The sequence below is a fragment of the Bidens hawaiensis genome, unplaced genomic scaffold (genome assembly GCF_021521415.1).
Source record: "Bidens hawaiensis isolate Kalapana, Puna unplaced genomic scaffold, B.hawaiensis_p1.1 tig00003988_1, whole genome shotgun sequence".
NCBI lineage: Eukaryota > Viridiplantae > Streptophyta > Magnoliopsida > Asterales > Asteraceae > Bidens > Bidens hawaiensis.
In genome coordinates this window covers 1,524,816-1,549,845 of record NW_027491233.1, presented here as the reverse complement: position 1 = coordinate 1,549,845, position 25,030 = coordinate 1,524,816, and the positions used below count along the sequence as shown (strand labels likewise).

General features: G+C 40.4%; 2 protein-coding genes across 2 annotated transcripts; both read right to left on the bottom strand.

Annotated features, from left to right (window-relative positions):
• Positions 1–16,047: 16,047 nt before the first annotated feature.
• Positions 16,048–17,483, bottom strand: LOC143624889 (uncharacterized). Its single transcript, XM_077095387.1, has 3 exons — positions 17,244–17,483; positions 17,009–17,166; positions 16,048–16,141 (listed from the first exon to the last, which is right to left on the bottom strand). Exons 1-3 carry the CDS (start codon positions 17,316–17,318, stop codon positions 16,048–16,050), a joined length of 327 nt encoding a protein of 108 aa, XP_076951502.1. The 5' UTR covers positions 17,319–17,483.
• Positions 17,484–20,679: 3,196 nt separating this feature from the next.
• LOC143624905 (nonsense-mediated mRNA decay factor SMG7-like) lies at positions 20,680–24,368 on the bottom strand. The gene is made up of 6 exons (XM_077095400.1): positions 24,172–24,368; positions 23,688–23,783; positions 23,070–23,579; positions 22,872–22,994; positions 22,525–22,733; positions 20,680–22,431 (listed from the first exon to the last, which is right to left on the bottom strand). Exons 1-6 carry the CDS (start codon positions 24,331–24,333, stop codon positions 20,841–20,843), a joined length of 2,691 nt encoding a protein of 896 aa, XP_076951515.1. The 5' UTR covers positions 24,334–24,368; the 3' UTR covers positions 20,680–20,840.
• Positions 24,369–25,030: the final 662 nt, after the last annotated feature.

Here is a 25,030-nt window from a genome sequence, read left to right as displayed (position 1 = left end):
GGGTTGCCTGCGTTAAAGGACTTAATGTTGTAACCGGAGGTATTGTTTTGGCTCAAAGCTTGGGCTATTGCGGCGGCCATTTCCTGGGAACGTTGCAGCGAACGTCTGCGCGAGGCTTCTCTCCTCTGATGACGGCGAGATAGCGGAGGCATTCTATAAAAGTTTTAGTTTTGTTAATATCTTAGCGCAAAGTATAATCTTATAAAGCTTGGTTTCGCGGGGTTAGATACCATCAACAGTTAAAGTAAAACATGAATTTAAATGCAAACTTAATACAGATAACAAATTCGAATCGAGAATCGACAATTCATGTATCACCATGACTTTCCGAATTCTCAATTTAAAATGACTAGTAAACGAGTATTGGAGATTGACGATTCATGTATCACCATGACTTTTCAATCCTCTATAAAATATACAAGAAAATGAGTATTGGAGGTTGACAATTCATGTATCACCATGACTTTTCAAGTCTCCAACCTCAGAACATAATCGTAAATGGAATTTGAAAATCAACTATTCATGTATCACCATGACTTTTCGGATTTTCAATCCCAACAAACGAATATGTAAGTAAAATCAATAAAAATCGAAATTCAGCAAAAATCAAAATATCGCGAAATAAAACATAAAACCATACGCTGCGTCTGCGCAAGCATATTTATAAATAACGAGTAATTAACAATAAGCGCGCAAACATGAGATTTCCCTCATGCGCGAGAAGGGACTCTTAGGTATTCTAGGCCGTTACGTCTAACCACCTATCCTAAAGTCAACGAGCTCTGATACCAATCTGTAACACCCCGACCAAAGGCGGATTATACATCGGGGCGCCACATATTGTTTCATTACTCGTGACACTATTTGGGTGTCAATATTTAATAAATATATTCATTCGCGCACGCGCAACGTAAACACAAGATAACATAAAACAACATAAATCATTATATTATAAGGCAAAATATTCGAACAACAATAACTTGTCTTGATACATTTTAATCTAGGTCCAAAAGTAAAAACGTCCTACGTGTCCACAAGCTCCAAATGTAGCTACAGCAAACCTGAACATGTGTTAAAATAAAACGTCAAACACTTGCGTGTTGGTGAGAAATCAAGTTTAATAGATAATAGATAACAATAATCACTGCGCGCAACACGTGTATGTCTGGTGTTTAACAAGGGTGTAATCAGATTGTGATCAAGCCTAAATAGATCATAGTTCATAGTTCAATCCGTGCTCCCAAATGAGCACAAAAACAAGAAAACATCTGTGCAAGTGTAAACAAAGAAAACCGTAAACGATAGGTCTCCCGTGTTCATCTAATGGATCCATGAAAACTTCGGAATAGGCCGAACAAAGCGGTTAATGATACACACATACAAATAAACAGCCAAGTAAACGTCCTCAACACATGGGATACTGCGCGACTAAAGTTCATAAACAAGTTTAAGACTCAAGTTTGTACGAACACATGAACATCCCAAAACATTAAAAATAAAAAGGGATTAGGTACGAGATTACTCACTTGATAAAGATGCGTTGAAAGATAATGCAAGAACCAACTTTAAACAAGCACAAGTTAACCTATAAATAAGATTATTGTTTTAATGATTTGTTTTAATGTCTTGAATATATGATAGCATAGTAATATGTATCTTTAACAAATTATTATATATATATTATATATTACCGGGAATCTGGGCAGAACAGGAGAGAGGACGAAGGCAGAGAGAGAGGCGGCTGAGGAAGAACAACGGCAAGGAGCAAGAGAGAACAGGAGAGTTTAAGTGCTTTGTGTGTGTAGTGTTAGGAAATTAACATTATTATTTATAGGGAAACCCTAGGAGACATAAATCCAGAAAAAGGGGAAAAGATTCCAAGGCAAACAGAACAAGACAAACCAAAAGATAACAAAAGCAAAAAGGTTCCAAAAGCAAAAGATAACAAAAGATATGGCAGCTGCAGGGGACAAGGAAAAGCTGACAGGTAACAGTAAACAGGCATGGGAGGGTCAGATAAAGGTACTGGTCAAGCATGGAAAAGCAGATCTCAAAAGATAATGTCAGTCACTTTTTCTGCCAACCAATAGGGTTGGTGCGCATGCTGCGCCGAAAGTGGCTTTTCAGACATAAGGCAGGTCAGGTCAACAGCACAGAAGATAAGACATCACAAAAGTAAACGGCTAGATTAAACAGAAGGCTCAAAGGATTTAGCGCGAGAAGGCATCGAGCGCGTGAGCGCGAAGGCAGACAGAACAAACCTTAGCGCACTGCGAGAAGAACTACAATTCTAAGCGCGCTGCGAGAACTATATTTCTTAGCGCGTCGCGGGAAGAACTATAATCCTTAGCGCGTCGCGGGAAGAACTATAATCCTTAGCGCGCTGCGGGGACAGTTCGCCTTGCGTATCGCAGCAACATATGGTCTTCACGCAGGCTTCCTTGTAAGGAGTCTGGCGCGTGGAGCTGCGCAGACAACCTTAGGCGGGAAGAAACAAAGGACAAACAAAGAGAGAAGGGGGGGGGGGTTCAAGGCTTAAGGGCGGAACGACGACAAGAGAGAGAAAGAGGCGGGACGGCAACAAGAGGGAAAAGAAGGCGGAGAGAAGAAGAGGGACGGGACGGCGGAAAGGAAGAGAGAGGAAGAGGCGGAAAGGAAAATATTATTAGTAATATATATATTTTAAATGTCAAGTTTTAAAGGAAAATAATTAAATTTTAAATCATAAAAAGAATCGGATCAGAAAACGGGTACCCGGGTCGGGTCGGATTCGGGCAGATGTCACATCAATCTTGCCTCCTGTTGATGTAAATGAAAACATTGAGTTATAACGACGAATGTTTTTAAGAAAGAATTTGCTTCTAGCATCAATAGATTTAAACAGTTGTTCGTACTGGGGTTTTGAATTTGTTGATGGTAGTAACTCCACAACACCATAGTGACAACATAAATTAAAGCTTACTCTTGATTTTCTTCTTTGACCTCTTTTAGTCTCATCAACCCATAGTTTTGCATAACATATTTCACATACAACTATTTGGTCTTGATGATCTAAATAATCTATAATTAATAAATAATAATGTTAATAAATATTTTGAATAAATTTAAAAATATGAATATATGTATACAGAAATTATGTAATTTTACGTACCTTTAGAAATTACTATGTAATTTTTATTCTCATAGTTAGGACAAACACATTGTAAGACCCTGTTCCCGGTGCCCTACTTTGGCGTTGGATTTACTCATAAACACAGTTCTAAATATCAGAGTGAATTAAAAGTTTTCGTGGAATATAAAAGAATCAAACATTCATTACAAAATATTAAAATCTTGTCTTTAAACTTTCAAATTATCTTAGCATAAAACATCATAACTTTTTTTCACTATATCCCGGTCAGCTCAGTCCATGCCATGTGTCCCCCTCAAGCCAGCTCCTTCATCCTATTTGTCTGCGTGCATACTAAAAATCAGCTACGCTGAGTGTAGTTAATCAGGAAACATATGTTTCATACACATACTTAACTATATGCATCCGAAGATACATATTATATACTTAACATGTTTACCTTCCTTTCATACATACATTCGTACATTCCTTATTACATATATACATCCTTTTATACTACATGCATAACTATGTTTACCATCTCAGATATTAGTAGGGTCAGATCCCTTCTATCTTTGATATTAGTAAGCTTTGGTTGCTACTATGTCAAATATTATTAGAGTCTGATCCCTTCTATCTCAGATATTATTAGGGTCCGGTCTCTTCTTCCCATTCCATACAACCATGCATTCCTTTCCATACAACCATACATTCTTTGTCATACACGCATTAGTTATATATATTTACATATATTCATAAGCATCTACATATATATACTCCTTACATTCTTTCATCATTTCAATATCATTCATATATGTTTCATTGCAAGGGGTATTTGGTATATCATTCAAGAGTGGGTTAAGGTTCCTAAGCAGGCTTATTTTGATTATGTTTGGGATTTACTCGAGTATCCTAAGTCCTAACTTACACAAGAACAACAAAGAGGAAAGGCATGCGGTACAAACGGTGTTTGTGGTTACTTGTTGGACAACTTGGTAAACAAGAAATGGAAGAATCTTCAAAGGTAATCCATGCCAATTCCAGTTTTGAACTACTACAGACTTGTTTCATAGTTTTCAATTGAGCGGCAGACCCAACACGACTGACAGATAAGCCGGAGTGAATAGCGGGTCTAATTCTGCGATAAAAGAGCTTTGTATCCGAACAGATTTGTCCATCAGTAATAGAGATCACATTGGTAGGAATATAGGCTGATACGTCTCCAGCTTGTGTTTCAATGACGGGTAAGGCGGTCAAGCTACATGCGCCTGTCTGGTCTAATCGTTTAGCGACTCTTTCTAAGATACGGGAATTTAAATAGAAAGCATCCGGTGGGAAAGCCTCACAGCCTGGTGGTTGGCGTAACAATAAGACATTTGTCGATATGCCACCACCTGCTTACTCAGACCATCATAGATTATTAATGCGTTCATCCCATTATCATGAAAATATTTTATGTGGCACAACCAGAATATGGAGCCAAAAAATGCAGAGGAGTAGGATTTTCGATGGTCAATGTGATAAACGAAATCAAAATAAACTCTTTTATGGGTGAATCATGGAAGCAACAAATCGTCTTTGGATTGAGAGAAATGGTGCAAGCTTAGTTTTGTAAATTTATGTGAGGTTGTAACTTAAGTTGATTGTTTTTATTCATTTTCTTTTCATTATATTTATTTGGGATCTTGCTACTTGTTAGTTGTTTTTTTATTTTTTTAAAGTTCTTGATATATTGGCCTTAAAAATTGTATGACCATGGATGGATATATTTAAAATAGATCAGTAAAATTAAGATTTGCAAGAATTTTGATTGAAATATCAAGCTACTCAAGTTAAGGTATAGTCTCCACCACTCGTATTTTTTTTATTTAAAGTTTTTCTGGATAAAATTTGAATCACGACGTCACTTTCAAATTAAAAGTATCTTTTTAACAACAGAGAGAAGTTATTTTGATAGTAGTTCAAAATTTTAATTGCAACAGACAAAAGTTTCAAGAATGAGTATGAAAATTTGTGGAAATCGTACCAAAATTTGTATGAAATTCATATATCAAATAAGGCTAAATGATTGTTAGACCAAACATAAGGGAGGGAGGGGGAAGCGCCCCCTTCTTTAAACCTATTGGTCCACTTTACTTATGGCCCCACCATCAAACTTTTAGGGCGTTTTTTAAGTGATGAGAGAGAACTTGAAGCCCAAAGCATCCCATAGTGCCCCAGGGGCGGTGTTCCCAACGCTATGTGGGCCTTTTGCACCTCCATAGTTCCCCACTATGGGTGTCCTTATATAGGGATTTAATTGGCGCAATGAATCATCACAGCCATTCATGACAGTTGGCGGCTTAATATTTTGAAACGACATGGCGTAGTGATAGGTTTTTAATTTTTTGAACGGCTTAAACCTCAATAAAAAGAACCCAGAATAGCAAAAGCTAACTGACAATAGATGTCATGATCTCTTTAATGACATATTTGAATTGTAATGGATCGACCCAAACAATCATCCTTCTCGACAGTGGCGAAGCTTGGACGAAGATGTCGAGGGGGCGGCCGAAAATACACATTAAAAATCCGTAAACGGAGGGGCCGGGATTGAATTTTTTGTTGCAAACAGGTAAATTCACACTATATATAAAAAAATGTCGGACGAAACGGGTAATACTACACTGTCGCGAAAAAACAGAGGGCGTCGGGGCCACCCCTGGCCCCAACTATCCTTCGCCATTGCTTCTCGGCTCCTTAGAATCTGGGAACGTAATGTTAAGCCACCTTTGAACCAGAGACCAGACTTCACTATATGTCTATATCGTCTCAGCCTGATTTGAACACAGGGCATAGAGTGGATATCCAAACCTTTCCCATCCAAATTATAATATGAAGCTGGTTCAAGAGAACCCTCCACGACAAATTTAACCTTCTTAAGGATACACGAAATCCATCTAGTATGATGCTCCGACCAATGACACTATCAATGTCAAATCGAACCAGTTTAACCGAGAAACCTTCATCACCCCCCAAAAACCTCTCCCACCTATCTGGTCGATTAGAGCTAGTTGACAGCGATAGTTATAACTGCTATAATTGTCAAGAGTTGCATATGCTTTCCCCCTACTACTGCTTCAGTTGGTACTGAATGACAAAGTTGCTACATGCCTTCAAATTTTGATACCGAAAGTTCCTACAGACGTTCGAATGTTCAATAATGATACAAAAGACAAGTTTGCTACGGATCCTCATTTACTAACTAAGACAGTTTTTCATGCCCAAGTCAAAGTTGATACTGATGATCAAATACCGATCATAAATTTAAGCAACTTTTAACAATTTTGTTACAAGTAAAAGCATACAAAATGAAAACTGGTTACACAATGCCACATTGATCTATCATAGCAAGCCATAGTAAAAGACGGTTAATCATAAAGTAACTAACCAATGTTGCAAAAGTCGTTAGGCGGTCCCTAGGCGGCCGACCCCCTTGGAGGGAGTACTCGGAGAGTACTCGGACATGATAAATATAAAGAAAATTAATTTTTAGGTAATATATATATATTTCAAATATCTTAAGTTTGCTAATATTTATAACAAAATAAGTGAATATCAATATAAATAAGTGAAATACATTTTTAAATACTAAATTATTCTAAAAATTGTTAATCACTAGTTAAAAAAAATGATATTCGTTCTTTAATACTATAGAATTACGAATAATGTTGTATTTTTAAGTCAAAATAGACCCAAGTTAACCGACTAGATGTATTTTTGGCTGATGTTGACAACCTTTGAACAATTTTTAGTAACTAGGCGGAGTTGAAGAAACTCTCTCGGCACCATAGCTTGTAGCGAGTACTCAGAGAGTACTCGTCCTTTTAGACCTACTTTTACAAGATTGCAACTAACAACAGTTAAATTCGTCAATCTCGGTCGATCATATGTTTGATATCGATGATGGGAAAGCTCCAGGCCATTGCTAAGTGTCTCAAAGCGAAAAAAACAAGTTTCTGACTGGAGAAATATATATATGTCTTTTGCTAAAAGGTTACAGTTGATCAAATAAATTTCATCATCATAATTTATTAAAAGGCACAAAGATTATACAACTGCAATGTCAAGCCAAAAAACTTACATTTATGCAACTGTATCGTCAAGGCAAGCATGAACTTGTACTAATGCCGAAGGTGTCAAAAAGATTTTAAATCTTATATAATATAGAAATGTATTACAGAATCACACCATTACGTAATCAAGAATAACCTAAACACCAACTTTTCCAACACCACTAGGTTCCTCATATTATCTTTAATTGCTCTTTTCCTTCGTTGTCTGAAGAGGTAGGACCCAGCAGAGCCCAGTTGGACCCGCAAGACTCACCGCAAAGAGGGACGTCTGCGCAGTTGAACCCGCAAGACTCACCTTCAACAGGGACGTCTGCGCAAAGGCTAAACTCGCAAGACTCACCTTGAAGAGAGACGTCTGCGCAGAAACCAACTGGATCCGCATGACCCACCATGCTCAGAGACGTGACGTCCTTACGCGCAGTACGCAAGCTGTTCCCGCAGGAAAAGCCTCCCAATGGTCGACGTACTCCGCCTGTTCCCGCAGCAACGGATACTAGCCATCAGGGAAGGCTACCCGCGCAGCAAGGCTACACGCACAAGGCACTTAACTCTTAAATAATTCAGTAATGTCACCTGAAGAAGGAGTGAGCAAGCCGGGAATACTCCCGCCCAAATGAGCCAGTCCGTACGATACTGGAGGATCTTTTGTACTGTACCTGACGAGGTATAGACAAAAGATCTGACCAAAGCTGCGACAGCTCACTGACAACAGTACAACGAGCAGCATGCTCTATTACTTAATGTCACTATCAGCCGCTGCCTACTCACCAACCTGTCGTAGCACGTGCATAGCCTGCAGTTGGTGGAAAAGGAATAGTACACAGCCGGCCTGGTCACTATCAGCCGCTGCCTACCCACCAACCACCAGCATGGCATGTGCGTAGCCCACAGTTGGCAGAACAGGAATACTATTCAGCCGGCTGTACCTTCTTGGAAACCTACCTTCGGCTATAAATACTCCAACACCTTGGAATGGTATGGACACATTATCTTATCATCTCATTATCTTATCTTCTCTAGCAATCTCTTAATATACACTTATATTTAAGAGCAATCTAGTCTTATTCTCACGCCGGAGGGTGGTCACAAGGAGGTACCCCCCCCTTCTCAGTGACGAGCTCACGGTGTCTGTTTTGCAGGTCATCAGAAGAACCATCTTTGCCGGACCTAACCCCTCGTGGGAAACATCTACTTAACCCCCAGATTATCCGTAATCTGCCCGGGGTCACTTAGTGTTTCTTCATTGGCGCCATCCGTGCATAAAAGCTAGAACTACTTCTTTTTCAGTTTTTTTTCAAAACTTCTGGAAAGATGGTTAACGTTACTCCGGTCCCAAGGCCAGCGAGTAACCAAGAAACCCCGGTAACCACAACCCCAGCTACTGGGGGGAACACCGCCGAGTACACACATTTTACGAACACTACCCCGGTTACCTAAGCCGGGGCAAGTGCAGTAAATTTTACGAACACTACTCCGGGTACCCAAGCCGGGGCAAGTGCAGTAAACAATCATCCCCTGGGATTCATCAATACCCAGGCGGAAAGACAACAGACGAGGCTCCCCCGCCAAACACTTGAACAAGTTAAAGCGTGGGCGGAAGCACGTCAGAGGGAATTCCAAGCTGAGTTGGATGAGCGCTTACGTTCACTCCAACAGGCTGACGAATTCGGAAGCATTCGACAACAGCTCAACATGAGCAGTGAGTGCGAGTATTCGGACGATGATCGGGAGGAATCCGACACCGACGCAAACCCTTGCCATAGGGCGAAAGGGAAGCGTAAGGAAACGGACTTCCAACCGAGAAGGAATTTTGGAGAAACCTTCAAACAAAGGAACGCGGGGGGAAACCCACGTGACTTCTCCAAAACCTTCAGACCAACTGCTGCAAACGCGGGAACATCCAAGTTTGCAAGGGACATTGCGGAAGCAATCGCCCCGAAAAGTGCCAAGCAGATGCCCAGCATCGGCACTTATGATGGTATATCCGACCCAGATGATCACCTGAACAGATTCATAGCGGGGGCAACCGTCAGCAACTGGACGGAACCCACGTGGTGTTATATGTTCCAGATGACGCTGGTTGGAGCGCCTAGAGCGTGGTTTGACCGTCTACCGGTCCACCACATCTACGATTGGGCGGACTTCCAACACAAGTTCAGCCAACACTTCAGTCAACAGAGGAAATATACTGAAGAGCAGTGGACGATCCTCAACTGCGTTAGAGAGGAGGATGAATCTTTACTAGACTTCATCACTCGCTTCAACTCGAAAAAGCTGAGTCTGGGCGCGATAAGCGAAGATCTTGTTCGCGCCGCTTTCATCCAGGGCGCCGAATACCCAGAGCTGATTCGCACGTTGACGGGTAAAGATTGCATGCCATCCACATGGGATGCTATCATGACGGCGGCCAAGCGCTTTGCCAAAACAGAGAAGCAGCTGGGTGGGGATCTGCCCCAGGGTACAAGCCTCTACACGCAGAGGACTAGAGAACACAACGTCCGGACCGCCCGGCAAAACAAAAAGAGGAAGCTAGGCATTTAGCAGTCAAGGGTAAACTTTGACACCCATCCAGCTCTCGCTCTTTAGTAGGCGGAAGGGATAACACGCACCCGTCAAGCCGACACCCCCGGTGGACGCCGCTCACCAAAAGCGTCACGGAGATATTTGCCACTGAGAAACTCCCATGGCCAAAAGCTCCAACGGTCCGGCACCGACCGGACGCGGATCAGAGCAAATAACGTGACTTCCACGGAACAAAGGGTCACACCACTGAGAAGTGTACATCCTTGAGGGATATTATTGAAACATTCGTCAAGGATGGAAAACTTACACACCTTGTGGCATCAATCAAGAATGGCAGGAAGAATGACAACCGATACAAAAGCAATGGACGAAAGCCCGTCGACATCAGCATCCACATGGTTCACAGTAACGTCAGAGGAAGAAAAAGACGGACGACAGAACCATGCGCATGGAAGGAAGCTGAGGTGCGCTTCCCGCGAGTGCCAGGAGGACCCAACAAAGAAGGCCCTATCGTCATCAAAAGCCAGTTGGGGCACTACATCACTTCCCACACTCTTGTTGACAACGGCGCCTCGTCAACGGTTATGTACAGGCAATTCTTCGACAAGCTAGATGACGAAGACAAGGAACGCCTGGAAACGGTCTACGCCTCGATGGAAGGGTTCGACGGCAGCACAAACACCCCTCTGGGTATCCTATCTTTCCCCGTCACTCTCACAGACGGAAAACACTCCCGCACAGAGGATGTGGACTTTGTCGTAATGAGGAAGCCACACCACACATACGACATTCTCTTCGGGAGAGACGGGATGGCAAGATTCAATGCCGTGGTATCTTCAGTCCACGACATGATGGGATGGCCAACAGCTGAGGGCGTGGCGATGGTCACTGGTATTCCCCAGGTATGCATCGCATCTGTCTCATCAACACCCAAACCAAAGAATGGGCTTTCAATTGCAAATACCCCGACCAGGCGGTTACCATTGGCCCAACAATCACTGATCCTACGCGCACCTTACTCAAACGCTTACTACAAAAAAACGCTGACATCTTCGCATGGAAACCAGTTGACATGACTGGTGTACCTCGAAGTAAGGCAGAGCATAAGCTCAAGTGTGACCCGGCTTTTACGCCGGTCATACAAAAGCGTAGAGTAATGGGGGGCGAACAAGCTAACGCGTGTAGAACCCAAGTCAAGGAACTCCTTGACGCGGGCATCGTACGCGTTAGCAGATATCAAACTTGGGTTGCAAATCCCGTTATGGTACCGAAGTCTAACAAGCAATGGCGCATGTGCATAGATTTCAAAGACTTGAACAAAGCATGCCCCAAAGATTGTTACCCGTTACCCGAAATTGATCTTAAGGTAGATTCGTTAGCACCGTTTCGCCTTAAATGCTTCCTTGATGCGTATAAAGGGTACCATCAAATCCACATGGCCGTTGACGATCAGGACAAAACCGCATTTCGGACGCCCGATGGCACATTTTGTTATCAAATGATGCCATTCGGACTTAAGAATGCCGGGTCCACATACCAACGCCTGATGGACAAAGAGTTTCATGCCCAAATTGGGAGGAACTTGGAAGTCTACATGGATGACCTGGTCATCAAAAGCCTTGACCCAGAAACGATGTTGAAAGACATCGAAGAAACATTCAACACACTCAGAAGGATAAACATGAAGCTCAACCCGAGCAAGTGTTCCTTTGGGATGGAAGAAGGGAAGTTCTTAGGAGTCATTGTTACAAAAGATGGCTTCAGAGCGAACCCTGAAAAGGTCGAAGCCATTATCAAGATGGAATCACCTACTACCATCAAGCAAGCTCAGACACTGAATGGACGCCTAGTTGCACTTAACCGCTTCTTGGCAAATCATGCGGATAGGTCGTTCCCATTCGTGTCGACGCTGAGAAACTGTTTAAAGAAAACGCACTTCCGCTGGACACCAGAAGCGGAAGCAGCTTTTCAGAAAATTCGGTCACGCTTTATCGAACTCCCAACGCTCACAGCACCAGAAGCGGGAGAGGAATTAATCCTATACCTCTCCGCCACAGATAGAGCAACTGGGGCCGTCCTGCTAGTCGAGCGAAAAGGCATCCAGATGCCAATCTACTATGTTAGCCGTCTCCTAACAGACGTCGAAACCCGGTATTCTACCCTGGAAAAATTAGTCTTAGCACTTGTACAGGCTTCACGCAGGCTAAGACGATATTTCCAAGGTCACCCAATCACCATTCTCACCAACTTCAAACTTGCAAACGTTTTAGGCAAACCCGAACTGTCGGGACGCCTAGCCAAATGGGCAATAGAATTGGGAGAATACGCGATAAAGTACAAGCCAAGGCCAGCCATAAAAGGCCAGGTCTTGGCCGACTTTATTGCCGAAGTCCCCGCCTCGCGGGAGAAAGAATGCCAGGACGAGGCTCAACCCTCTCCAGCACAGGACATCGATGATGTCTGGCGACTTTACACTGATGGAGCAGCCAACAACGAGGGCTCAGGCGCAGGGTTAAAACTAACCAACCCAGCAGGCCAAGAATACACTTACGCTATTCGACTAGATTTTCCAAGTACGAATAACGAAGCTGAGTATGAAGCATTCTTGGTCGGGTTAAGGATTGCGCGTAAGATGGGAGTAAAGAACTTGGAAGCCCATGTGGATTCCATGTTAGTAGCCAATCAGATAAACGGGACGTATACGGCCGTGAACGACACAATGGCCTTGTACCTCGCTCAAGCAAAAACCCTCATGCGCGATTTTAACGATTGTAAGGTCATACACGTCAAGCGTAGCGAAAACAAATATGCGGATGCGTTAAGCAAGCTTGCGTCATTGGCTTTCACCCACTTGGGAAAGGACATCCGCATTGAACTCCTTGGAGCACCATCAGTCCCACACAAAGAAGTCTGTGTCATCCAAACCGGCACGGAAACGTGGATGACACCAATAATAAATTACCTTGCGGCGGGTATACTATCAGAGTCGAAAACACAGGCAAGAAAACTAAGCTGTAAAGCACTGAACTATCAACTCATCGATGACATCCTTTACAGACGTAACTTTCTTGGCCCACTCCTCAGATGTGTTGACGACCAAGATGCCGATTACCTCCTAAGGGAAGTACACGAAGGCATCTGTGGGATACACGCAGGTCCACGCGCAGTTGTAGCTAAGCTAAACAACGCGGGATACTTTTGGCCAGGGATGCATACGGATGCACTGGCATACATCAGAAAGTGTAGGTCATGTCAACTCTACGCACCTATCACGCATCGCCCGAAGAACGAACTTGTTCCAGTCACCTCTTCATGGCCATTTCAGAAGTGGGCCATTGATGTGACAGGCCCATTTCCCACAGCAGCAGGGAACGTTCAATATCTAGTGGTCGCCATCGACTACTTCACCAAGTGGATAGAAGCAAAACCCTTAGCCCAAACAACCGCAAAACATATCAAGAAATTTACTTGGGAATTTATTATTTGTCGTTTCAGGCTTTCACAGAATTTGGTGAGCGATAACGGCACCAACTTTGCTGACAAGAAGCTATAACAGTGGCTGAAAGAACTTCAAATCACCCACACCTTTACCTCAGTGGCGCACCCGCAGGGTAATGGTGAGGTGGAAAGAGCGAATAGGAGCATCGTCGATGGCATAAAGAAAAGACTATTGGAACACAGATCCGGCTGGGTGGACGAACTTCCACACGTCCTTTGGGCACACAGAACGATGAAAAAGGCAAGTACGGGAGAAACCCCGTTCAGCCTCACTTATGGCACTGAAGCCATGGTCCCGGTCGAAATTGGTCTACCCTCACCAAGGGTCTTGATTCATCCGGAGGACAATGATGCGGAAAGACAGTTAGACCTTATGTTAACCGAAGAACGCAGAGACTTAGCCGCAGTGCGTGAAGAGAACTACAAACGACAAATGCAAAAGTACTACAACACGCGGGTAAAACTCTGCAACTTCAATGTCGAAGACTACATACTGCGTAACAACGAGGCTTCGAACCAAGAACGCCCAGGAAAGCTGGCCCCCGTCTGGGAAGGGCCATACATTATCAAAGAAGTTTTGGGAAAGGGCGCATTCCGGCTCGAAAGGCTCGATGGCACCCCCATCCCAAGAACATGGAATGGAGCTCAATTACGCAAATGTTACATGTAGATCAATTTCAAACTTATAAAGAAACGGCCTGGGGCCACTTCTAATGGAAATGATTCTCCTTTATCACATTGTGTTGATCGCTTTACATTTATAAACTTTCCGGACGGTATGCCGGTATTCACCGCATAAATATGGAAAGAAGTCGTTGCGTGTGGACGGCGGCAAAACCCGCATAAACACAAAAAACGACAAACCTCCACGCAGGTCAGTTATGGGTGAAGATTGGTCATCCCACTAAATGAAAGTGACGGTCCTACCCGCACAATCATGATAGAGGAAACTGAATACTAACCTATTGACAACCGCACGTCGAACGGTTAACTTATTCAAAACAATTGGAAAATTGCTAAATTAAACTAAAGTATGCGTGAGCAAGTCATACAACGTTTACAACGCAAGTCAAAAAGATTCAAAAGTAAGCGGGACTATACCCCTTACCTTGGCAACCAAGTAACTATAAGACAGGTGCGAGTACAGTGTTAAGGCAAAACCCTTCACATACTTAGCACCTGCAGGGAATTGAAGCCAAGAATACCTTGGCAACCAAGTAACTATAAGACGGGTGCGGGTACAGGGCAAAACCCTTCACATACTTAGCACCTGCAAGGAATTGACGCCAGGAATACCTTGGAAGTAAAGTAACCGTAAGACAAGTGCGGGTACAGTGTCAAGGCAAAACCCTTCACATACTTAGCACTCCGCAGGGAATTGAAACCAAGAAGGATCTTCTGGGCCATGCTTGCGGAAACGGGAATAACATCCCCGCATAGCGGGAACGTCGAGAACTAGATTGTTTGAAGCTCCAAGATGGAATTGGTTGTTTAAACATAATTGATCACTATGTTCAAAACTACCAAAACCTCATGGAGAATCTACACAAGTGGAACTCAACGCTCCTGACTTGCGAGGAGGTTACAGACCTACCCGCATCATACCCAAAGATCAAGCAGAAAAGTCGGGAATTTCTGCACGTGACATTAGGACTTCCACGGGAAGAATCCCCATGGAAAACCTTAAAACTAAACTCTTTTCAAAACTCTTTGCTTAAGTCCAAAAGTTCACCTCACTTATTAACAATTCATGAGAAGAACATTGGACTGGGGGACTTGAAGAGGTAGGTCCCAGCAGAGCCCAGTTGGACCCGCAAGACTCACCTCAAAGAGGGACGTCTGCGCAGTTGAACCCGCAAGACTCACCTTCAACAGGGACGTCTACGCAAAGGCTAAACTCGCAAGACTCAACTTGAAGAGAGACGTCTGCGCAGAAACCAACTGGATCCGCATGACCCACCATGCTCAGAGACGTGACGTCCTTACGCGCAGTACGCAAGCAGTTCCCGCAGGAAAAGCCTCCCAATGGTCGACGTACTCCGCCTGTTCCCGCAGCAATGGATACTAGCCATCAGGGAAGGCTACCCGCGCAGCAAGGCTACACGCACAAGGCACTTAACTCTTAAATAATTCAGTAATGTCACCTGAAGAAGGAGTGAGCAAGCCGGGAATACTCCCGCCCAAATGAGCCAGTCCGTACGATACTGGAGGATCTTTTGTACTGTACCTGACGAGGTATAGACAAAAGATCTGACCAAAGCTGCGACAGCTCACTGACAACAGTACAACGAGCAGCATGCTCTATTACTTAATGTCACTATCAGCCGCTGCCTACTCACCAACCTGTCGTAGCACGTGCATAGCCTGCAGTTGGTGGAAAAGGAATAGTACACAGCCGGCCTGGTCACTATCAGCCGCTGCCTACCCACCAACCACCAGCATGGCATGTGCGTAGCCCACAGTTGGCAGAACAGGAATACTATTCAGCCGGCTGTACCTTCTTGGAAACCTACCTTCGGCTATAAATACTCCAACACCTTGGAATGGTATGGACACATTATCTTATCATCTCATTATCTTATCTTCTCTAGCAATCTCTTAATATACACTTATATTTAAGAGCAATCTAGTCTGATTCTCACGCCGGAGGGTGGTCACAAGGAGGTACCCCCCCCCCTTCTCAGTGACGAGTTCACGGTGTCTGTTTTGCAGGTCATCAGAAGAACCATCTTTGCCGGACCTAACCCCTCGTGGGAAACATCTACTTAACCCCCAGATTATCCGTAATCTGCCCGGGGTCACTTAGTGTTTCTTCATTGTCTCAGATTGACTCGGCGCTAAACCTATCTCCTGCATTTGATCTTCAACTGAAACCAAACCAGTCTGAGCAAGAAAGCTGCATAAACACCAAAAACCAACTGTTAAAACATGTTATTCCTAATCCATTTGATTCAACTGTCAAAACATGTCCATTGGACCCATCAAAATCAAGATTTTGTATATTTGACCACAAAATCAATATATGTCCATTCTAAAACAGGCAATGCGGTCTGGCGGTTTTTAGAGCCAACCACATTCTTCCACGTGTCCTAATATGAGGTTTTTCATTTCTTAATCCCTTTTCTTTGAAACTTCATGAGTCGCTAGCTATCAATAACCGACAACCCACCATCATAAAACTATTTTCCACCAATATTTGATGAACCGCCAATATAAAGCTAGGTTCCACAAATATAAAACTAGGTTCCACCAACATAAAACTAGCTTCCGCCGATATAATACTAGCTTCAACCAATACAAAACCAACTTCCACCAATATCTGAAAAATAAACTAGTGGCTCGCCGGTATTAGTACACGTGGCAGATTTTGGTTGTCTCTAGAAACTGTCGGATTAATAACTAAAAAGTGGCGAACGACGGTTTTGGAACGGACGATTTTGGAGTCAAATAGTCATGTTGTTGATTTTTCATGTTCATAATTAAAACCACGAGGATGTTTGGGATTGAGTTTGAAAAGTGCTTATGGCTTTTCAAAATGGCGATTTGGGGCTTTTGGAAAACTGCTTTTTAACCCTTTCAAAAAACTAAAATAAAAGGTGTTTTTGTGATTGCCAAACACCATTTAACTTATTGGCCTTTTGAAAAAGCCAATAAGATGTTTTCAAACTCAATCCCAAACATGCCCCACATCTCCAGACTGGCCAATTTATTCAAATCAAAATCAAAACTTTCCAAAACACAACTTAAAGTTTGAAACTTTTACCTGCTGAGAAGGAAGAACAGAGTGCCTGTAATAAACACAAGAAAAGTGACATGAAGCACCAACATGAAGTCACTAGAAGAGAAAGCTAAGCCCAACATTACACAAAGACAAACACCCAACATCAAGAATGCTCCTTTCAATGCATTCCAAGTGGGACCCTGATACCAAAACAACAAAAGATCACTACTTGGTCATAATAAATAAAAATTACAAGATCCTTAAAAACTCTACTAACGTTAACACCACGGGCTAATGCTCCAAGAAAGACGGCTGTTGTTGATGACACGTTGTCGGGTTGTTTACCCTCCATTCCGAATTGGGTTTTGTGGGATTGGTTTGGGAATTAGGGTTTAATTACAAATTGTAGTAAGAAGAGCAATTAAGGCAGTTATAAGGGTTTGGAGGCAAAATTGAAGTTTAGATCACGCAATTTAGGTACAGGCGATCTCAGTAAATCGATTCAATTTTGATATGGTTTGTACTTTGTAAAATAATTTTGAAAGAGTGGGGGATTTGCAACCTTGCAGGTTCGACTGATTTATGGCCTTTTGCTTTGGGCAATTATAATAAAGATTAAAGAGATTATAAGGATACACATATAAAATAAAGATAAACGGGTGGCCACGCGATACAGTGAGAAAACCATGTTTCGGTGATCACGTAATAGATTTATGGTGCTTATTGTTTCATTTAAAACTGTGAGACCGTTTATTGGTTTGGTTCACGGTTGAAACCATAGCTAAACCGTAAATGTTAAATGCATTTTGGAATTTTAATTATTTACTTAGTATTAGATATGTTCTATTATAATTTATATACATTAAATATAGTTAAAATACAATTAAACAAAGTTTTATTTAGTAGGAGTAAGTTTGTCTATTACAACTTTAAATTATCCCAATTTTCAGTTGATTTTTTGTATTCATTGGTCTTGTTATGATTTTGTATTCTATTAATTCCAAACTAGTTGTCTTGACATGCTGGAGGCGGACTGTCGGGAGATCCCTGTTTGTCCGTCGTGATGACGCAACCGACAGTGACGCCGGCAATCCCATAATGCATCAATCATGTCAGTTAAGGGCAGTGGACCTTCGCGTAATCCGCAATGGTCTTTAAAAAAACTCAGAAAATAAATTCTTTTTTATATCCTTCTCTCTTCAAGCGTATAAATCTCGAGATCCATTGCCTAAGCGTCCAAAATGTCAAGTTGCCATCTTTTACACCCCGAAACAAAATAATACTATATTAAAAACACAATCTACAATAACTAATATAAAATGTCTACTAATTAACGATCATGCGATGATAAATATTGACTATCATCGATATGTATTTAAATAACGACAAACGTGGTTTATATCACTAATTATATTTATTATTATTGTTAGTATCACGACGAGACAATGATAGTGATAATAATCACAGGACACAATTAAATAAAAAGTATATGGTCAAAGACGAACCTATATAAAACGAGTGTTCGAAAATAATAAATACGTTAATAGATTTTTGTATTTGTTTGTATAAAAACGGGACACACCATTTAATTTTAGAGGGAATCATACGGGTAATGCTTTATTTAAACGGACAAGCGCAACTTCTTGTCTGTTAGTCTTCGATGTAATAATATTTCCCTACATAAACAATCATGACGAAGTTAATATAATCAAATTGCAATTATATTTTGTTGTAAGACATATGCATAAATTTATATATCAATAAATCAATCATGCCCAGTAAAATCCCACCGACAGCAAAGCTATAAGTAGGGTCTGGGGAGGGTGGGATGTAGGCACACCGTACCTCTATCCAAAGGAATAAAGAGGTGGCTTCCAGAGAGACCCTCGGCTCTAAGTACATGTGTATGAAGCAAAATAAAGGAAATCAAAGTTTAACAGTTATATAAAAACTACTACTAATTATAATAATATTAATAATAAGATCACAGTTTAACAGCTATATAAAAGCTAATAATAATTATAATAATATATGTAAGGGAAATACCATTATGGTATGTGACCTAAATAAGTTAAGTCTAAGCCCTAAGGTATTCAAATCTCTCTAAAAATCCTTAACTTTAATTCTACTTCTCCACGAATTCCTATCCTCAACCATGTCCTCGGATACATACACATATATGTATGTCGACACACATCTATCTATGTACTTATTCGAGTTGTGTACCTTGAATTTTATAACAAACTTATATATGAAATACAATTCTTTAGAATCTATTAGAATCTACTACAACTCTACAAGCATAGGGTGGTGTATTTGTTGAACGACCAATAATAATTATTTATCATTTGAATACATATATAAATAAGTATGTATATTTACACACACGTAGAACGAATATTAGAGGGTGAATACGGCTTATGCAAACAATATAGTTCAACAATCACTAACAGGTTAGGATTATATTTGCACTAATTTTGACGTTATTTTACTAATTTCGTGAAAATAGCATTAAAAGTGACGGAAATTAATTAGGCAGGTGGTGGCGTTGATAGCCGAAAGACAAGGGTGCATGCACGAATCGGCCGATGGTTGAGTGTTGTGTGCCTTATATCCAAGGCTTGATGCAAAGCTACTATCGAGCCGGAGGTCTCACCAGAAGCAGTCTCTCTGTTCCTACGAGGTAGAGGTAAGGTTGTCTACATCTTACCCTCCTCAGACCCTACCATAGTTTTGCTATTGGTGAGATTTACTGAGTACGATGATGATGGTGATGATGATGATGATGAATCACTAACAGGTCATAAGACCTAAATGGATTGTCCGACCTCAATTGTCGTGTATTAACTTAACCCTAGTACTAAATACTTATGTTAAGTTGCTTTTTAGGATTATATCTTGCTACATTTAATATACACGCAAAAGAACCAATGTGAGTTTGACGACCCCTTTTCTTTATACTATTTTACAAACTTGGGGGAAAACATACTCAAACTAATTTGAAAACGTGCATGACCGTATTTGTTTAACATGAGTGGACTTATTTAAGATGATAAATAGAGAAGAAGCATCCGATCTTTATGTGAGTATGAGTGAACATAGCCCTCAGCGGTCTTGGTCCACACATGTATTATAACCATTAACTATTAACTTAGTTGATAATTATGTGAATAGTACTATCGGGAACGACCACCTAAGCAAAGGCTATAGTCAACTAACAACATGATCCGTATGCTCGTTCGGATGTAGTGTAATCTAACGTTTTACCGTGATGACACTGTGTTAAGCAAATCATTGGACATGTTTATGTCTCGTTATAGACTCATGTCTCAGCATATATATTAATTCGTAGATTTAGATAGTCTAAAGAGTTTCATCTTGTTTTGGTTATCGTGCTTGTGATTAACATTTTCATTAAAAAGATCTTGATACGTATATAAATTTATTAACAAGAGTTTCATCTTGTTTTGACCCGTTCCGAACCGGACCCGTTCTGACCAGAACCAGAACCTGTTGACCCTAACCAGAACCAAAACAACCCTTTTTTTTATTGACCCATTCCGACCCTAACCCGTTTTGACCTGACCCATTTGCCACCCCTAGTTCAACCTCAATAATGTTTTCAGTTTAAAATGCAACATTTTGAGTAACATGATGTAATGCTTTCTCAACTTCTAGGATATTCAAACAAGCACCTGTGACAAATTACTATAGAAATTAAGTAAATACCTTTTCTTCCAAAATCACTCTATATTGTTAACTACTACAACTTACACTGTACAACTCCTCCAAGCCAGAAACATAGAAGATAGATATGCAAAGTATCACAAGTAAAATAGATTTGTATATTAATAATAATAAAATATGCATAAACCTAATTCCCCATGTAAGGATGACCTCTAAATGGAGAATCACTTTGCAACTGCCATTCCTTTTCCTTCACATGCTGCAAACGAGGCGGTTGTTCCATTCTCAGCTCACCGCCACCGCCACCGCCACCGCCACCACTACTAATGTTTGGTCTTGGGTACCCAAACAAAAGCTTTTCCATCGGATTCGGGTTCTCAAAGTACACCATTCGGTTTGTAAGCAACGGGTTTCCCCACTTATCGATTAGATCAAACCTCGGGCCACCATCATATCCATGAAAGTTTCCTAGATTTCCGGGAGTATTGTTAACGGGCCAATGGTGGTTAGCACTGGGATCGAGACTAAGGTTGTTATCATACCGGTAAAGCCATTCGGAAGAACTTAATCCATAAACAGGGGGACGATATGCATCAACAAATCCGGGCACTCCCGAACTAAAGTCCAACGGTAATCTGCTGACTGGTGGTGCACCTAGTATACCGTGTTCTTCAGGTAACAATGGTGCTGATGGAACAGGAGCCACGTAGGAAGCTTCGGATATTGACATGTCAGCAAAAGACGATAACAGGTTTTCAGAAATAGGAGCCAGTTCTTGCTTATTTGGATTTCTTGATTTTCTTTCCATTTCAAGATTTAAACTTTTGTTGTTAAGAACCCAACCACTAAGTGAAGGAGGTCCAGCATTCAGGCCGTTTGACCCGTTTTGTGCAGTAAAAAGTGAAGAAGAACGGCGCAAGCTTTCTTCAGAGGTTTCGGTTTGGTCAACCGGTTCATCATTTGAGGTTTGAATCGGTTCAGAGTTGTATCTAGTTAAAGGCTTGAAAAGAATCACCTCTTCTTCTTCAAATTCTCCATCATTTTTCTTTGGAATCTTTTCAGAATCTTTACCTGCATAGAATCTTCTCGCTGATTGATCATAAAAGATTGGATTTTGAGGAGAATCTTTAAATCTTTCTGCTATTTTGACGGAAGCAAGTAGAATACGTTTGATTCGGATCGAGTTTCCATCTTGAAATTTACTTCGGTTTTCAGGGCAGAAATCTAACAAGTCGGTTGATTGGGATACGGGTTCAAACCCTCTTAGCTCATAGTCTTCCCACAAAGCAGTTTGACTTTTGTTGACCAACTCGGGTTCTTTAAAATCAAATCCACTCAAAAGATCAACCAGAGCACCGAAAAAATATGACTTGGCATTAAACACTTTCTCATCTTTACCATAAGTTTCTGCATGGCCAAGAAAGTCAGCATACCATTCCAAAAACATGCGTACAGCTGGCATAAACGAGCAGCAATTTTCTTGATTGTTGCTTGTGATACACCGTTGGATGATATGGCCCATGAATGAAAATGTGCAAGTCCATGCCCATGATGTACACGTGGAGATCTTTTCATCTTTTAATTCCGGAGTTTTGATTAAATTGTTAATTACAAATATGAGGATTGTGACAGCTTGAATGGCCCGATACGGGCCTTTTCTTGATGAATCGAATGGTTCGTATGGTTCTAATGATGAATTTAATTCCATATCATTTAATGCCAGCAGGGATTCTAATTCTTTCATTGTTGATGCAAAAGTGTGAGGTAAATCCTCAAAGCTGCATATCAAGTGACAGTTTTTCAGTTATTTTACAACTTTTCAAAGTAAAGTATTTATAAACGTAATGGGATGAAAGTGAAAGGGTGTGTACCTCGATTTAACCAGAAAGAAACTTATCATCCTCACAAAAAGAGGCCATAATTCGGTTTTTACAGGTGGAGTGTGTTCATTGGCTCTTAATTTGTTGACATTTGTTGAATCTATACTTTGTGACTTAATTTGTGAAGAAAGCCGTTTTAACGGCTTCGTGAAATCAATGTGCGCGTCTGTAGAAAGTGATTTCAATTGGGATGATTTATTCTGCAAAATGGTTTAACAAATAATAAATATGTAAGTTATTGAGGAAAACAATAAGTAATAGATGAAACTTAGAGGTTGTGTGCATTTAAAACAGTTAACGGGTTAAAATTGCAAACTTAAACCTGTTAGTTCGTTTACCTTCTCAAAGAGTAACATAATATTATCTCGGGCATCTGGAAACGGCTCTTTAACAGCTAAACTTCTTATACAATGATATAACGCAAGAAAATCATCACCAATATACGTTGCCAATAATGCCAACTGCAAAATAACTCACAAAATTACAATTTTCAACTAATCTTTAAAATAAATGTAATATAAGTATGTAACAAATACCTGATTTTGAGGGTTACCACTATAGGGCCTGACGGTTGTTGCTTCTAAGTAGTAAGTAGCTGCAACAGCCCATTTTTGACCATCGGGTTTTTTACAAAGCTCCATATATCTTGAAACATCACCTAAACAAACTAAAAATCGATGGCAAACATAATGGCTTTTTTGCAATATTGCAGGGTCACTTATTCTTCTTAATTTTGCAATTAGGTCCTTGTAAAACTCGGCTACTTCTGACAGAAACAACTTGAACCCTTCAACATGGCTATTAAGGTTGTTTGTGCTTTCTGCACTTGTGGATATTTTCTTGATCTTCTTTCGGTACTCGTCTATATGCTTGTAATGAAGCTTCCATAATGAGTACTCAAGTTCTTGAAGATCAACTGTTTGATAATCATTGATAATGATTTTCTCATAACACGAGCGCGCTTTACGGTATAGATCCTGAACCTCGGGATTTGATATGCCTTTATGTTGAATTGTGGCCCATAATAGCTTTTCAATATTAATAACCTGAGAAGTAGTAAACCATAAAAAGGTTACAAAAGGTTACAAAAGGATAGATTTTACTTTATATGGAAATTATCCCATAAATGTTGGCATGGATATTCAGATATTCACCTCATGAAATGAATCTTGTTTTTCCTTTTGATCTCGAACCGTCGCAGGCCCGTTTCCGTTCATGATTATTATGTACAAAACCTTGGAAAACTGATTCTACAAGAAATATTCTTACATCAAACGTTAAAGATGACAAATTTAGAAACTATGGTATTCAATTAAGCTAGAAATTTTATATTTAGCTTCATATACAGATATACTATAGGCCAAAAACTGTATGTAAAGTGGATTTTGACTGGGGACCGGAAGCAATACTAATCAACATCATTTCAAAGATATAATCAACCCGTAAATCGAAACCGAAATATGAAGCAAACACTAAGTGGTAGCATACCTCATAACTAAAAACACTCAGTCAGACAATTCATCAAACACTTGGAGTGCATAATTCAAAACACATAAATAATCAAAAATTAAACCACAAAATTGAAAACCCACAATTTATATAATTAATAAACGTTATTAAGCTAAAAAAAAATCGAACCTTGGTGGAATTGAAATTAACAAAAGAAAGTGAATTTGGTTGGTTATTTGGGAAGAATGTTTTTTTATGCTTTTGAGTTGTGTTGTGTTCTGGAACAATGAATCTTGGTGCTATTGATTTGCCCAGAAAAAAAGGGAAGGTGCTTTTGTAAATGACGATCATGCCCTTTTTGATAATGTATAAAAATTTGGCATCCAATGATAGTGGGACACATAAGATTTTTTATATTTTTGGGTGCATGTTACTATATTGATTTTTATTTTAATATGGTAAGTGTATTGTTTACTATTTCCTTATCAATATGATAATCAAAGCTTTTAAGTTATCTAATACTAGTATTTTAGATGTAATATTTTTCCAATGGTTTTGTTGTGTTAATGTGATGTAAATTGTAAATATAATTAAAAATGATGTGTCTTGTTCTTTTTCTAGCATGTACCCCTTCCTAATTCTAAGAGGCTTGGATAGTTGGATAGAAGATATTTTTGTTTTGTGTTTTTAAACATTTGATAGTCATGGTGAAACATAGTATATACTTTGAATTTGACAAGTGTTTTGGTGAAATTGGTCAAACATGATGAATTGTTATTAAACTTTATCAGATCACTAGGTTAAAATGTCATATGCTACACAAGTTAAATAAGTATAATGATTCATACTTACTAATAAAGAAAAAGTTAAGTTTAATAAAAAAAAACTCGTCTATTGCACGAATAAACTTATGCATAGCACGTGTTAAATAAAATATAATGTAATATGTTAACACGTGCAATCGTCAAGACAGGTCTTTAAAAAAATAAACGTTAGCTTAACAATTTTAAATTCTTTTTTTCTTTTTATGAACGACCAACTAAGTAAC

What these genes read in the sequence shown, in the direction of transcription:
- LOC143624889 (XM_077095387.1), bottom strand. Translation starts at nt 17,318, where the DNA reads ATGGAGGGTAAACAACCCGACAACGTGTCATCAACAACAGCCGTCTTT. An exon ending in CATTAGCCCGTGGTGTTAAC is followed by an intron (nt 17,167 to 17,243) that starts GTTAGTAGAGTT and finishes TTTTGGTATCAG; the next exon opens with GGTCCCACTTGGAATGCATT. An exon ending in CTGTTCTTCCTTCTCAGCAG is followed by an intron (nt 16,142 to 17,008) that starts GTAAAAGTTTCA and finishes GTGTTTATGCAG; the next exon opens with CTTTCTTGCTCAGACTGGTT.
- LOC143624905 (XM_077095400.1), bottom strand. Translation starts at nt 24,333, where the DNA reads ATGATCGTCATTTACAAAAGCACCTTCCCTTTTTTTCTGGGCAAATCA. An exon ending in AACAAGATTCATTTCATGAG is followed by an intron (nt 23,580 to 23,687) that starts GTGAATATCTGA and finishes ACTACTTCTCAG; the next exon opens with GTTATTAATATTGAAAAGCT. An exon ending in GTGGTAACCCTCAAAATCAG is followed by an intron (nt 22,995 to 23,069) that starts GTATTTGTTACA and finishes GTTATTTTGCAG; the next exon opens with TTGGCATTATTGGCAACGTA.